This window comes from Tarenaya hassleriana, unplaced genomic scaffold, assembly GCF_000463585.1.
Source record: "Tarenaya hassleriana unplaced genomic scaffold, ASM46358v1 Cleome19, whole genome shotgun sequence".
In the NCBI taxonomy this organism is placed as follows: Eukaryota; Viridiplantae; Streptophyta; class Magnoliopsida; order Brassicales; family Cleomaceae; genus Tarenaya; species Tarenaya hassleriana.
In genome coordinates, this window is record NW_010965304.1 from 2,453,520 (window position 1) to 2,466,918 (window position 13,399).

The 13,399-nt window shown below is 37.1% G+C and overlaps 1 protein-coding gene across 1 annotated transcript; it reads right to left on the reverse strand.

The window, feature by feature from the left end:
* Positions 1-964: 964 nt before the first annotated feature.
* Positions 965-1,846, reverse strand: LOC109116583 (toll/interleukin-1 receptor-like protein). The gene is made up of 2 exons (XM_019202260.1): positions 1,248-1,846; positions 965-1,100 (listed from the first exon to the last, which is right to left on the reverse strand). The coding sequence occupies exons 1-2, from the start codon at positions 1,844-1,846 to the stop codon at positions 965-967; spliced, it is 735 nt and encodes a 244-aa protein (XP_019057805.1).
* Positions 1,847-13,399: the final 11,553 nt, after the last annotated feature.

The window sequence follows — 13,399 nt, forward strand, 5'->3', positions numbered from 1 at the left end:
AAGCAAAGATATATGATGTCACCACTACACAATGCACCTCTCCTGTTGGTGTCTCGTGCATGTGTTGTCTTTCTTTCTCATAATCAATAGGTTTTACCAAATGCCTTTTGAGAGGGTTATTCTTGGTTTCGTTAGGTCGAACACGGAAAGAGCATAATACGTCTGATTGGTTTTTACCGATGGGCTGATTTTGCATTCCTTGGCTTTGCATCTTCTACTGAGACTGCCCTTTGATCTTGAGGATGTTGAGGAAGATACGCATCCTCCAGGAACAGATGATGAGGGTTGATATTACACATCAGATTGGCCATTTTCGATCTTTGTTGTGCTGCAATTCCCAACAGTTCCTTTGGACGTTTTACAAGGCGTAACTATTTTTTTCCATGTTACTTGACCTTTTGATTATTTTGATTTTTGAAAAACGATTCGATTTTTATATTATGTTAAATTTGTTTGGGTTTTGATTAAAATTCGATTTTATTGGCATCACCGCAACCGAACTCAAGTTTGGTGGACCCTCACTTATCGTTGTGAAATTGGAAAAAGAAATAAACGGCCGTTGAAAAAAAACAACATGGCATAGGCATAGTCGTCGCCAAATTATTTGCTGCCAACAATAGAAACAAAATTTTTCCATGCTAATTGCACCGCAAAAGGACAGACTCCGACCTAAAATTAGTTTCGTGGCCACGTTCTAAAGCGGTGGCGTTCTCCACAAATCTAAGAAGGGTGTCGGCGAGGATGAACTTGTCGGCCAGGCAGGCGATCGCAGCCGCCTGCTCCTCCCTCGCACGCTACTCTTCTAACCGTTTCACCCTCTTCGATAAAGGCGGAGGAGCGTACTCTCTTTCGCCGGCTGCAATCTCCTTTCGTAGATATCTGACTTCATTCGTGCGTTCGAATTTACTCGGAGTTACCGTTTGTTAAAACTAGTGCACTGACACTTAGAGAACACCCGGAAAAGCTATTGTGAATAGTCTTCGGAGCGGAGAGTTGTTGTTCCAACAAAGTTTACGTGAGAAGTGGGTCGGGTTATGCTCGAATTTTGCAGCATCTCTAGGATGTCGTCAACGATATCGTTCACGAGTTTACCATCCGGACTGTAAAAGAAAAAGTGTTAGAAGATGCAACAGTAGTACCGGCATCTGTAATTGAAAGCAAAGCAAGGCTCATACTTCACTTGAGATTCATCTCAATATAAGGATACTATGAATAGAAATACAGAAACCTATCCTTACATGACTCACCTGACCACATCAGAATCATATCCGAAGAGGCTGGCCCCTTCGGTAAGGGCGTCTCTCCACCTTTTAACCTTCTCCGTCATTCCTTTCTCTCGCGAGCCATTCTGATGCATTGCCAAAGCAGCCTCGTATCTTCCCGTCTGCCTCCTGACCTCCACGGGCTTGACGCCGTAGAAGACAGGCAACACCTTGTGGCCTCTCCTCCTGCATTCCATAATCTTCGCCAACTCATCAAGACACCATGTCGAGGATGCGTAGTTTTCTGACAAAACCACCACCAAGATCTTGGACCGCTCGATCGCGTCGAACAACCCTCGTGAAATCTCCTCGCCCTTCTCCAGCTCGTGGTCCATGAAAGTTCTGATATTTGCTCTGCGTAGGGCGTAGAAAAGGTGGCTGGTGAAACCGTTGCGAGTGTCGGGTCCTCGGAAACTGATGAACACATCGTACCTAAACCCAGAATCAAAGCAAGAGGGGCAGGAAGCAGAAGCAGATGTAGGGGTTCGATCCAAAACAGCAATATGATTCCAACAGCAGCTTAAGAAGAAGGCAAGAACGAAAAGGATAAAGAAGAAGAAGAAGAAGAAGAGAGCAAGGGCCATCGTCTTGTTCGTAAGAATGAAATTGATTAGACCATCGTCTTGTTCGTAAGAATGAAATCGATTATCGTGAAGAAGAATTCTCCGACATGACCTATGTTCTTGCGAGTTCATTATGCAGAAAGTGCAACAGTGAGTGAATGATTCTATAAACAACCGCTGCGACGAAACCACATTCGCCAATAAGCACCAAACAAAATAAAAAATAAAAAATAAAGAAAGAAAGGATGAAGGTAGTGAAGATTGAATTCAAACCCCTGAGACATACATACATACATACATACATACATACATACATACATACATACATACATACATACATACATACATACATACATACATACATACATACATACATACATACATACATACATACATACATACATACATACATACATACATACATACATACATACATACACTAGCGGCCATGAAAAAAATTTAACGGGGCATATATTTGTAGATCATGATTAGTGGCGGATTAACATTCATTTTTTATAAAATAACGTGTTAAATTTTTTATAAAAAAACATTTTTTTTTAGGTTCCTGGGGCATGTGACCTTATTGATGATAACGTGTGTCCGCCACATGCATGCATGCACACATACATACACATGTACACACGCGCACGAGTCTTATAACCTAATTGGCTCTTATATCTTAAGCACGTGACTTTCTAAAAATTCCACATTAAAAGAAAAGGTAATCAACCAACGACCGAGACGCGGATGTGTAGTACTTTGAGACCATTCATGTATAGTCATGTATTCAAGGAAATGTAACCATATTAAATTTATATAATCATTAAATGATTTCATTGATGATAAGCATTTAAGCTATATTAATAGTGTTTAATTAAAATTATTTACCATTTAACAGTTAATTGATTTTTTTTTAATTTTATAGAGTCAAAATTTGTATTATATATGCGTATATGCATGTATATACATGTATATATCTGCATATATGGATGTATGTATATATGTATTTATTTGCATTCATATATGTTTGTATGCATAGGTATATGAATATGTTACACATATATAAGTACATTGTGTATACCCATATGTATTTATCTACCCTTTTCATTTTCTTATGTTTTAGTCGCCGTCACTTTTTACTTGTGGGCTATAATTTTCTTGATATATTTAAGAATACATCACCCTCATATCAATCGATTTCAATTTAAATTAAAAATTTCGCACTCTATATTTTCAGATTTTACCTTTTCCATTTCTGTAAATTTAAATTCACAGCTTAGCTAGTAATCCAAAATCTTTTAACACACATCTATAAATCAGTCTTTTTTTTAATTCAATAAATTCTTTTAATTTTATCAATTGGCAATGGTTATAACATCGTCTACCATATCGTTAGTCGAAACAATTTCAATTCCGGCTCTTACGGCGATGTTTTATAGAATCTCTTTAATCAATAGTTCTTTTTTCTTTTGAGGTTATAAAAATAAGAAAAATTAGAATATGATTTTTTTTACTTTGTTCTTTTGGGGAGGAGATCCATAGGTATGGAGGCAAATTTTAAAAATAGTGTTGGAATTAAAAATATAGTCTATAAATTGGGATTTCTTCCAAATTTTCTCAATTACTTATATATATATATATATACACACACACACTGAAAATAATTCCAAATAAAAATAAAAAACTATGGTATACAATAGCAAGTTGAAATAGAACAAACACACAAATAAATAAATAAATAAAGGACATAATTTTTAGTTAGTAAAAAAAAACTACTTTACAGGTAAAAAAACTCTCATTCAACAATTCCATCTATTTAAGTTGTATGGATATGATATGAACTGATTGGATAATATAAAAATATAATTTATAATTTCCATCCGTTTTCCCATTTTTTTAAAAATTGTAACAAGAGCTCGATCCAATGGTCTATCTATTAAATATTCTTTTTCGGTGTTATCTCACCTTTAGACTTGTTTTAGATTCACATTGGGATATCACCTTCACATGTACATATCTTCTCTAACCTTTTTGTTCTTATCTCTTGATCCATTGCCACTTCCTAAAATTCAACAAGTGCGAATCCACAAACGGCATTCGTCATGTTACCTTTTTAGAACATTCTAGTCGATATTATAAAGAGAATATAATAATAATTGTTAAGAAAAAATAAATATTAACAAATTAAAGAGAAAACCCTTAAAAATATCAAGAAAAAAATAATTTCTTTTTTAAACTCTCACTAACTTTTTTCTCTCTCTCTTTTCTCATTGTCTTTTGTTCTGCTTGGGATGTTGAAACGGGGGGTTTGCACTATTGTCGGGCAAATGAATTGAGAAAACTCCAAAATGGGACACGAAACTGATTAAAATTTCAATAATATGAAGCGTCGTTTCAATGTCTAACTCGGCTTCCAAGCCTTGTTTTTTGAAATCTGCACATGTAAACCACAAAAGTGATTTTACTTTTCATATTGTTAAGTGAAGAAATTATTCAATATTTTTAAAATGGGTGGTGGACAGTAAAAAATCTAGCGGTCATGTAACAAAAACCAAATTCTCTAAACTTCGGTAACACTATAAATCACCTTGACTTGTCAAATCCAATTGATTAACCAAACGTCCTTATCATTTTGATGGCAACTTTGATGCCCACAGCAAAACCATTTGAATTACCAAACATCGTTTTGGATTTGGCATTTTGTCAGCATCGTCCAGAAAGTCCACTTTCATTTACAATTTTTCTGCTTTTTTTTTTTTGCGTTGACGTATCCTATAATTTGTAACAAAAAAGATTGCTTTCCGTCATTCTATTTTAAAAAAATGAATCAATTATTGGGCAAGAGAATTTTTTTTATAATTTGAAAGTTCATTAGAATTTTAATATAATGATCGGAAAAATCAGATAAATTTCTTTCTATGCGTTTAGATTTGAATTGAAATAAAATTATTTTATATATTATTTTATCACTAAATGATCCAAATTTGGATATTGCGGTAAGAGAAATTTGGGTACCGTTGGGATTTTGGAGGCGAAATTTCAAATTTCAATTCAAAGATGGACCTTTTTGCAACATTTACACTAATGAAACCATGGGCTGTATCTGGCCAAGTCACTTTACAGTTGACACATCGGACTGACAACATACTCCTATCTGGTCCTACCGACATAGATTTATATTCCGACTTCCGCTATTATATATATATATATATATATATGTTAAAAAAAACGAGATGTTAATTTAATGCGTTATATCATTTCCACGTAGGAACGCCTGTATAAGAAACCGATTAAATTAAATTGGTAAACTAAAAAAAGAGAAGAAAAAGAAAAGATAATTTCCACAGAAATGATAGATTCTGGAATTATCTTCCCATGCATTAAAGTCACATTTGCAGCTACTACCCGTTATTAACTGTTGATTTGTTATTTGATGGAGTTTACATTATAGAAATCAAAGTGTTGTCGAGGTTTGTGATATTACCGCACAAACTTTTTCTATGTAAACGTAATATATATGTGATATTTTTTTCTGTGTAAATGTAATGGTATATTATAGAAAGGCATTAGCGTCTGTGTGCGTATAAAATGTAGGCAGTGAATAATAATAATAACAATAACTCCCAAGCTAGTCGCCATTAGACACGAATTTATATATAAATATCGAATTGGTTATTATTTAACATTCATATAACATAATCGAGTCAAAACGAACCGAAACGATATTAAACTCGAATCGGGTTGACAAGGGCATGTCCTCGAATAGGTTCACATTCTGCATGTCCTCGGAAATACCAGCATCCTTTATGTTCACATTCGTCCACTTTCATTTACAGTTTTTTTTTTTTTTGCGCTGACGTTTACTATGACTTATTAGCGAGAGAGAGAGAGAGAGAGAGAGAGAGAGAGAGAGAGAGAGAGAGAGAGAGAGAGAGGATTCATTTCCGTGGTTTTGTGGAAAAGGTTAATGAAAAAGTGGGGGCTGTTGGGCTTTTGGAGGCGAATTTCAAATCAAAAATATCATTGGACAACCTCTACACATAGATATAATACCATGAGCCGTTTTTGACCGAAGGCACATATTTCTATTTTGTCTTAACCCCCCATATATATATATATATATATATTTATATATATATTAACAGTATTGCATATTCTATTCTAATAGTTACAATGCCCCAAGTCCCAACAGTTAACCTTAAGCCTTCATATTCTCATTATCGCACGGTAACTATTGTTTCTCTTGGCTACAGAAGAGCAAAATTGCTAACAAATGCCATCATATGTGGTTGGCCACATTGTATACAGAATCACACTACTCTCATCAAAATTGAAAGCTGCTCAAACCCACATCATGAAAAACAGCTTCATTCACAAGGAGTGATTCCAAGAGGTTATCCCAGAACTTGAAAACGAACATAAACCTGTACATGGCTTAAGAGAGAGAGCCAGAATCGAAACAAAAAGGGTGTGGCCTTGAAAACCTGTACATGGCTTCAAAATCTTGGATCCACAAATTGCAAAATCTACAAACATGGAACACAGTGTTGGAGAAGAGGATAACTCAACAAGATCATTATTCAAAGACTTGGATATACGTGTGGCTGTGTCCAAAACAATGAAGATGATTGAGGTTACCGTTTGGACAGAATATTTGTTCATATCAAATCTCAATCAAACTCCAAGAACACCGATACAATCAGTCATATTTACCATATTTGATCTATCGACTTTTTCTCTTTGATCATGTGACCCTTACATTTATTTATGCTATCATCTTCACTCTAAGTCCGAGAGGACCTTCTCCTCTTTTACCTATGGTTCCTTATTTTTGGATGCCTAGACTCCTATAAAATCCACACCGGAGATCTCGAGTGAGAAACATAGAATGAAATCGAGAAAGGAAAACGCTAACAACGACGAAGATCCGAAAAATTGACCAATGTAGCCTCAGATTACCGGAACAGCAAGAACAGAGTCACGACGAATAACGCAGATCGGAGAAATTTAACAGACAATCGTATAACAATCAATCGAATCCAACAATTCCAGTACCGACAATTAGTGTAACAAATCTCCAACATCAGAACAACATAAAAACTGTTTTCAAGCCCATCACAACATCAGCATTCGGAAACAAGATCTTCCATCGATTGCGATTTCGATTAAATGAAAAAAGAGACACTCGGGAAAACAGAGATGACGCGATCGTAATGATGATATGACCGAAAAGAAATGATGACGGAAAAATGACGAAGAATCAGATCGAATAAGACGATCATCGATTTCGAAAACATTGTGGCATCATTGATTGAAGTTGAAAACAACACAGAATGAGACGATCAGAACATAAACAATAGGAGAAAACTTTGAGAAATACGCACACGCAATAAAAAAACAAGAATTAAGAATCAATATCGATGAAACGATAAAAATAAAGAGGATCAAACCAATGACGAAGATAATCGAGAAGGACGAACAGATTACAGATCAGGGAAGATGAAAATGGAAATTTCTCTTACTCAGTAATTTTGTCGAACAGTTGACGAACAACATCGTCGTCTTCGAAGCCAGCTCAATACTCAACTACATTAGCGAGCTCTGATTTTCCGATCAATTCACCGGAAAAACCACCACACAAAGGAAAAAAAAATACTAAGAGTACAAAATTGAACAGAGAGCGATGAGTTCGGAACAAGAAATTCAAATTAAGAAGTGGAAGATGGGGTCAGAAATCTCATATCATATTGAGAGTCACAGAAAGTCAAGAAAAAAGATGTGGGAATACAGAAAAAAGGGGTTATTTATTATAAGTACATGAAGGGGACTACTCCAATTACTCTGAAACACCCAACACCCCCGTACGGTTAGATAGATGGATCATCCACGGCAAAAAGGTTCCAATTAAGCCCCGTTTCTGTAGAATCTTCTGGACGTCTTCCACAATCTCATCGACAAGTTTAGCTTCAGGCCTTCACCAACCAAAAAAACAAACAAACACGAAGCATAGTCTTGCCGGCTTTGGGCCAAACACAGGCAACATCATCATGCATGATTTTGCGACAAAGAACGTGTTGATTTTTTCTTCTTTTGTTAATTATGATTGTTAGATATATCATTCAAGAGTGGTTGATGAAGTTTTATTGAAGTGGTAAAGTGGAAGTTCTAAGGTTGTAGTTATGGCAAGTTACGGAAGAAGGCACAACAAAATGTGAGCTGGAATCTGCGTAAGCTACTACAGATGCGCAATCAGGCCCGAGAATTCATTGGAGTCAAGCTCGGAAATGGGAGAGATACATCATTCTGGTATGACTCTTGGCTAGATATTGGCCCTCTCATTGTGTTTATTGGTGAAACAGGACCTGGTCTACTGCGGTTGCCGAAGAGTGTCACTGTAGTCGATGCTGTGCGCAACGACAATTGGTCTCTTCCGCCGGCGAGAAGCAATAGAATACAAGAGCTACATCTGAAACTGCTAGAGCTGAATCCACCGACTAATGATGCTGGTTCGGACCTCCCAACCTGGCGACACATGGGAGGCACTCGAAAGACCTTCTTTTCCTCTAGGCAAACATGGGAACAACTGAGATCTCCGGGAACTGCGTTCGAAGGCTGTGGCTTAGCATGGTTCCGACAGGCTACTCCAAGGCATGCGTTCTTAACGTGGCAGATGCTCCAAGAACGCCTCCCGACTACCGACCGGCTCGAGACGTGGGGAATCCAAGCTCCGAATCGGTGCATTCTATGTTGCGCCGATTTGGAATCACATCCCCACCTGTTCTTTGGTTGCAGATTTAGTCGCACGATTTGGTTGCACTTTGGACGGCTAATGGAAGACCCCCCTCCGACATATATCCGATACCTTCTGGATTGGACCAACCAATCTACGAACAACGAAGCTACGATTAAGAAGTTACTCACGCAGGTTATCACATACACCATTTGGATGGAAAGAAATTCTCGCATTCATAGAGACCAACACCTTACTATCCATCAAGCAAGACTCAAAGTTGATCGGACCATGAGGAACAAACTAATCTCTCTCCATAACCCGGGCGCGACAGAAAACAAATTATTACAGCAGTGGTATCGCATTACTTCATGTAGGAACACGTAATTTTCCCCATCTGTTTATGGGAGATCTGTTTAGAGCTATCTCTAATTTGTAAATACTATGACATTTGTTTCTTTGGTATTAATTCAATCACATTTCATAAAAAAAAAAAGTTACGGAAGGAGTTACTAAAGGTGGTTACTGTCGGTTTTTATGTTTGTCTATAAAATGGTGTGTCAATGGTTGTTTAGAGTTATTGTAGAGTGGTTTGATTTCTGCAATCATATGTGAGTGTCTTTCTTTTGTGTTCAAAGTGGAGAGATAAAGAGTCTCTCTAAGAGTAATAATGAGACAAAGACCGCCCGTATATGTGTGTGTAAAAGGGTGCATTATCCAAAATACCCTCCATTTGCTAAAACTACTTATACACCTACCCTGGTCACATGTGACCAATGTGACCGAAATATAGTATGGTCACATTTTGATTTTTATCGATTATAACGTTAAATTTATGGTGATCACATTAATTTATTATGTTCATACCTTGTATATCTTACTAATCATTTGATTAAAACATCATAAATTTAACGTTATGAACAATGAGATCAATATGTGACCACACTATATTTCGGTCACATTGGTCACATGGTCACAAGAGTAGGTGTAGAAGTAGTTTTAGCAAATGGAAGGTATTTTGGATAATATCCCGTGTAAAAGTGTATGTTGTGTAATGTTTGTGTTGTAATAAAAGGAAGGTTTTATGAGAGTTTTTCGATTTCTAAAGAACTAACACTGGTATCAGAGCGATAATGATCTTTTTGGATCTGTGGAAGAAATTTGAGAAGAAAAAAATTTTGCGAAGAAAGTTCGATGTGAACGCACGAGGAGTTCGTCACGAACCTGGAAAAAAAATTCGGTCGGTAAGATTTATTTGTGAAGAGCTGTGTTTTTTCAATACAGTCAAATACGTTTGTTTTTGTTGGAGAAAGAAAAACGAAGATGAATCGGAGGAGAGTCGCGACAACGAAAGAGAAAATTCTAGGACGTCGAAGATTGATGTTTGTAAGTTGTTTGTGGGTCGCGGATCCGAGAATGGGCAAATGTGCACTCGGAAAAAGCATTTGAGATCTCGAGATGGGTCAATTTTGCACTCGGGAGAAAAGACATTGTTACGAAGGAAGAAATATGCGCCGAAGTCTGATCGATGACGGAGGCCTGTGACGTTTTTGAAGAACTCTTGAATCAAGGAGGAGTGTTAGATATATGATTCAAGAGTGGTTGATGCAGTTTTATTGAAGTTGTAAAGTGAAAGTTCTAAGATTGTAGTTATGGCAAGTTACGGAAGAAGTTACTAAAGATGGTTACTGTCGGTTTTTATGTTTGTCTATAAAATGGTGTGTCAATGGTTGTTTAGAGTTATTGCAGAGTGGTTTGATTTCTGCAATCACATGTGAGTGTCTTTCTTTTGTGTTCAAAGTGGAGAGAAAATGAATCTCTCTAAGAGGAACAATGAGATAAAGACCACCCGTGTGTGTAAAAGTGTATGTTGTGTAATGTTTGTGTTGTAATAAAAGGATGTTTTATGAGAGTTTTTCGATTTCTAAAGAACTAACAATGATCAAACACAGAATTGAGAATGGAGCAAAGACCAGAGCCGACTCACCTGACCACATCGGTATCGTATCCGAAGAGGTTTGCCACCTCAGTAAGGTCGTCTCTTCACCTCTTAATCTTTTCCGCCATTCCGTTGTCTGGCGAACCATTCTGATGCATGGCCAAAGCAGCCTTGTATCTTCCCCTCTGTCTCCTGACCTCCATGGGCTTGATGCCGTAGAAGACAGGCAACACTCTGTGGCCTCCCCCCCTCCTCTTGCATTCCATAATCTTCGTCAGCTCGGTAAGACAGTATGTCGACGAGGCGTAGTTTTCTGACAAAACCACAACCAAAATCTTGGACCCCTCGATCGCGTCGAACAACCCTCCTGCAATGTCTTCACCCTTCTCAAGCTTGTGGTCCACGAAAGTTTTGATTTTTGCTCTACACAGGGCGGAGAAAAGGTGGCTTGCGAAACCGTTACGAGTGTCGGGTCCTCGGAAACTGATGAATACATCGTACCTAAACGGAGAAACAGAGCAAATGGGTAAAGAATAAGCAGCAGCAGCAGCAGCAGCAGAAATAGGGTTTCGAAACAAATATCCGGCGTGCAGGCTGGTCTGGTCTAAAATCCGGCCAACATGGTCCCCCCATCTGTATTAGAAGAAGGCAAGGACCAAGAGGAGAAAGAAGATGAGCCGCCCACAGAGGTAGACTATTTGGTAGGCCACGACCACCGCGTTTGAGACAACATACGCCACGGCCTTGCAGCAGAAAATCGCGGCGGCGAAGGGACGGCCTCTCACCAGAAAACTTCTGATGCTCGTCAGCTTGGTCGGACAGCACCAGAACTCGATAACCGGCTTCCACGTAACTATGAAATCGATGATCTTGAAGAGGAATTCTTCGAAGAGATTCATATTTCCCGAGTTCTGCATTCCCCGGGAATCGAACCCAGTCAGCAAAACAATATTTACGATCACTACCAAATTCCAAAATGAAAACCATGTTTTATTTCGGGTGTCGACGGGAAAAATTCCGTCTACGGAGTAAAAAAAACTAAACAGGCAACAAAGCAGTGAAAACAGAGTAATGCTAACAGAGACTAAGAAAAACGATATTTCATTTGGTGTGAAAAACTCGGTCAACGGAGGTCAAACTAAATAGAGAGAAAAACGGAGAAAATAAGAGTAATGGAAACAGAAGCTAATACAAAACTATTATTATTATTATTTTTATTTGTTTTTCTTTTTAGTCGATCCAAAACTGTTCTTTTTCTTGGGAATTTTGTTTTCGCCGGAAACTCGCCGACAGCCACCGGAAAAGATGGCAAACTAAACAGAAAGTGAAGGAAGCAAATCAGAAACTGATAACGGAGATATCTCAGGAAAAACAAAAGGAAAACGAACAGTAGTGTGAGGGCAGAACCTAACCGCGAAGGGAGCAGATGGCAGAGGAAGAGGAGGCGGATGATGGAAAATTTACTGCTTTTCTCAACTTTGGCTCTGCGTCCATTTATAGGGGAGGTAATTCATAGGAAAACGAGCCCTCAGACACTAAATAGGAAAAGACACTTTTACCCTTGATGAATTCAAGCACAAGGAAGAGGTCTCCTCTCGTCGCATAAGAAGAATACTTTGATTTAATTATCATCCTTTTATTATTTATTTACTCTTTATTTTTACCTTGCATAATACATATACTACTGTAGTTTATAACGCATTTTTTAATTGTCCACCCGAAAAATCACTCTACATATAAAATGTAACAAAAATTCAAATTTTATGGTTATTTGCATATATATATATATATATTTATAATCTGGAAGTTCACTGTATATTTGATTCAATTACAATTTTCAAAAATCGAAAAAGTCCCGTTTTGATGCATGCATAGTATTAGTATCAGATTAGGGGTTCTTCATTGACAATTCCGTATAAAAACCCCATTGTACAGTCGCTATGATTTCTAATATTAGAGTAGGGGTTCTTCAATTGATCTACTTATCTTTCTTACGAGATGATAATAATATTTTTTTTTAATAAATGGAACGTTTGATTGTATAATCATACATCGGGAGTCACCTGAGACAATTAGGGTTTAGGGTTTGAGCTTTGAACAAATGCAAACGTCTCACGAAGTTCCGTGTGCCAATGTTCTTCCTCTTGGCATATCTTATATTGTGGAAACATTGTTTTGTTCATAGCGCAGTGCATGTGAAGGTTTTGGGTTTAGCCGGATTCGTTTAACATATGTATACATATTTACATATATGTGCGTGTATATATATATATATTGATATTTTTTAATATATTAACATAGTTTGAAATCATTTTGCTTCATCTATATTACCAAGTCATATTTATCTATTTTCAAAATACACGTATCTACGTGGCAACGAAGGCAGACTTTTCCATATGCATGGATTAATTTATTTGTTATTTCAAAACCCAAAACCCCACATCACGTCTCCAAACTTTTTGGAGAGAGAAATACATCCCTTCCCCATTGTATATTCTTTACGCTTTCTTAACACCTGATTTTGCCAAAAACACAAAAATTGCCTAGAGCTGACTTTGGCCTAAAGATTCCACATATATAAATTTTGTTGCACTGAAAATTATTTACATTAGATATTATAATAAATAAATGAGTATATAGAGAATACACAAAAGCAAAACTACCAACAAATGTGTTAATTTCATAAAATAATAATACACCAAATTCTTCAACAATCGTTTAAATTTACATCACACTCCGATTCGACAAGGCTTCGTAACAAAATCTTAATTACCACAGGAAAAACTCTCAATCTCAACCTTTTGTCTTTAAAATCCAAAAATAAATCCTTTTCCCTTTTTACTTTAAATAAACAAAATCACAGACAAGCTTTTTGTTGGTCCTACACTCCCCCCCCCCCCCCCAC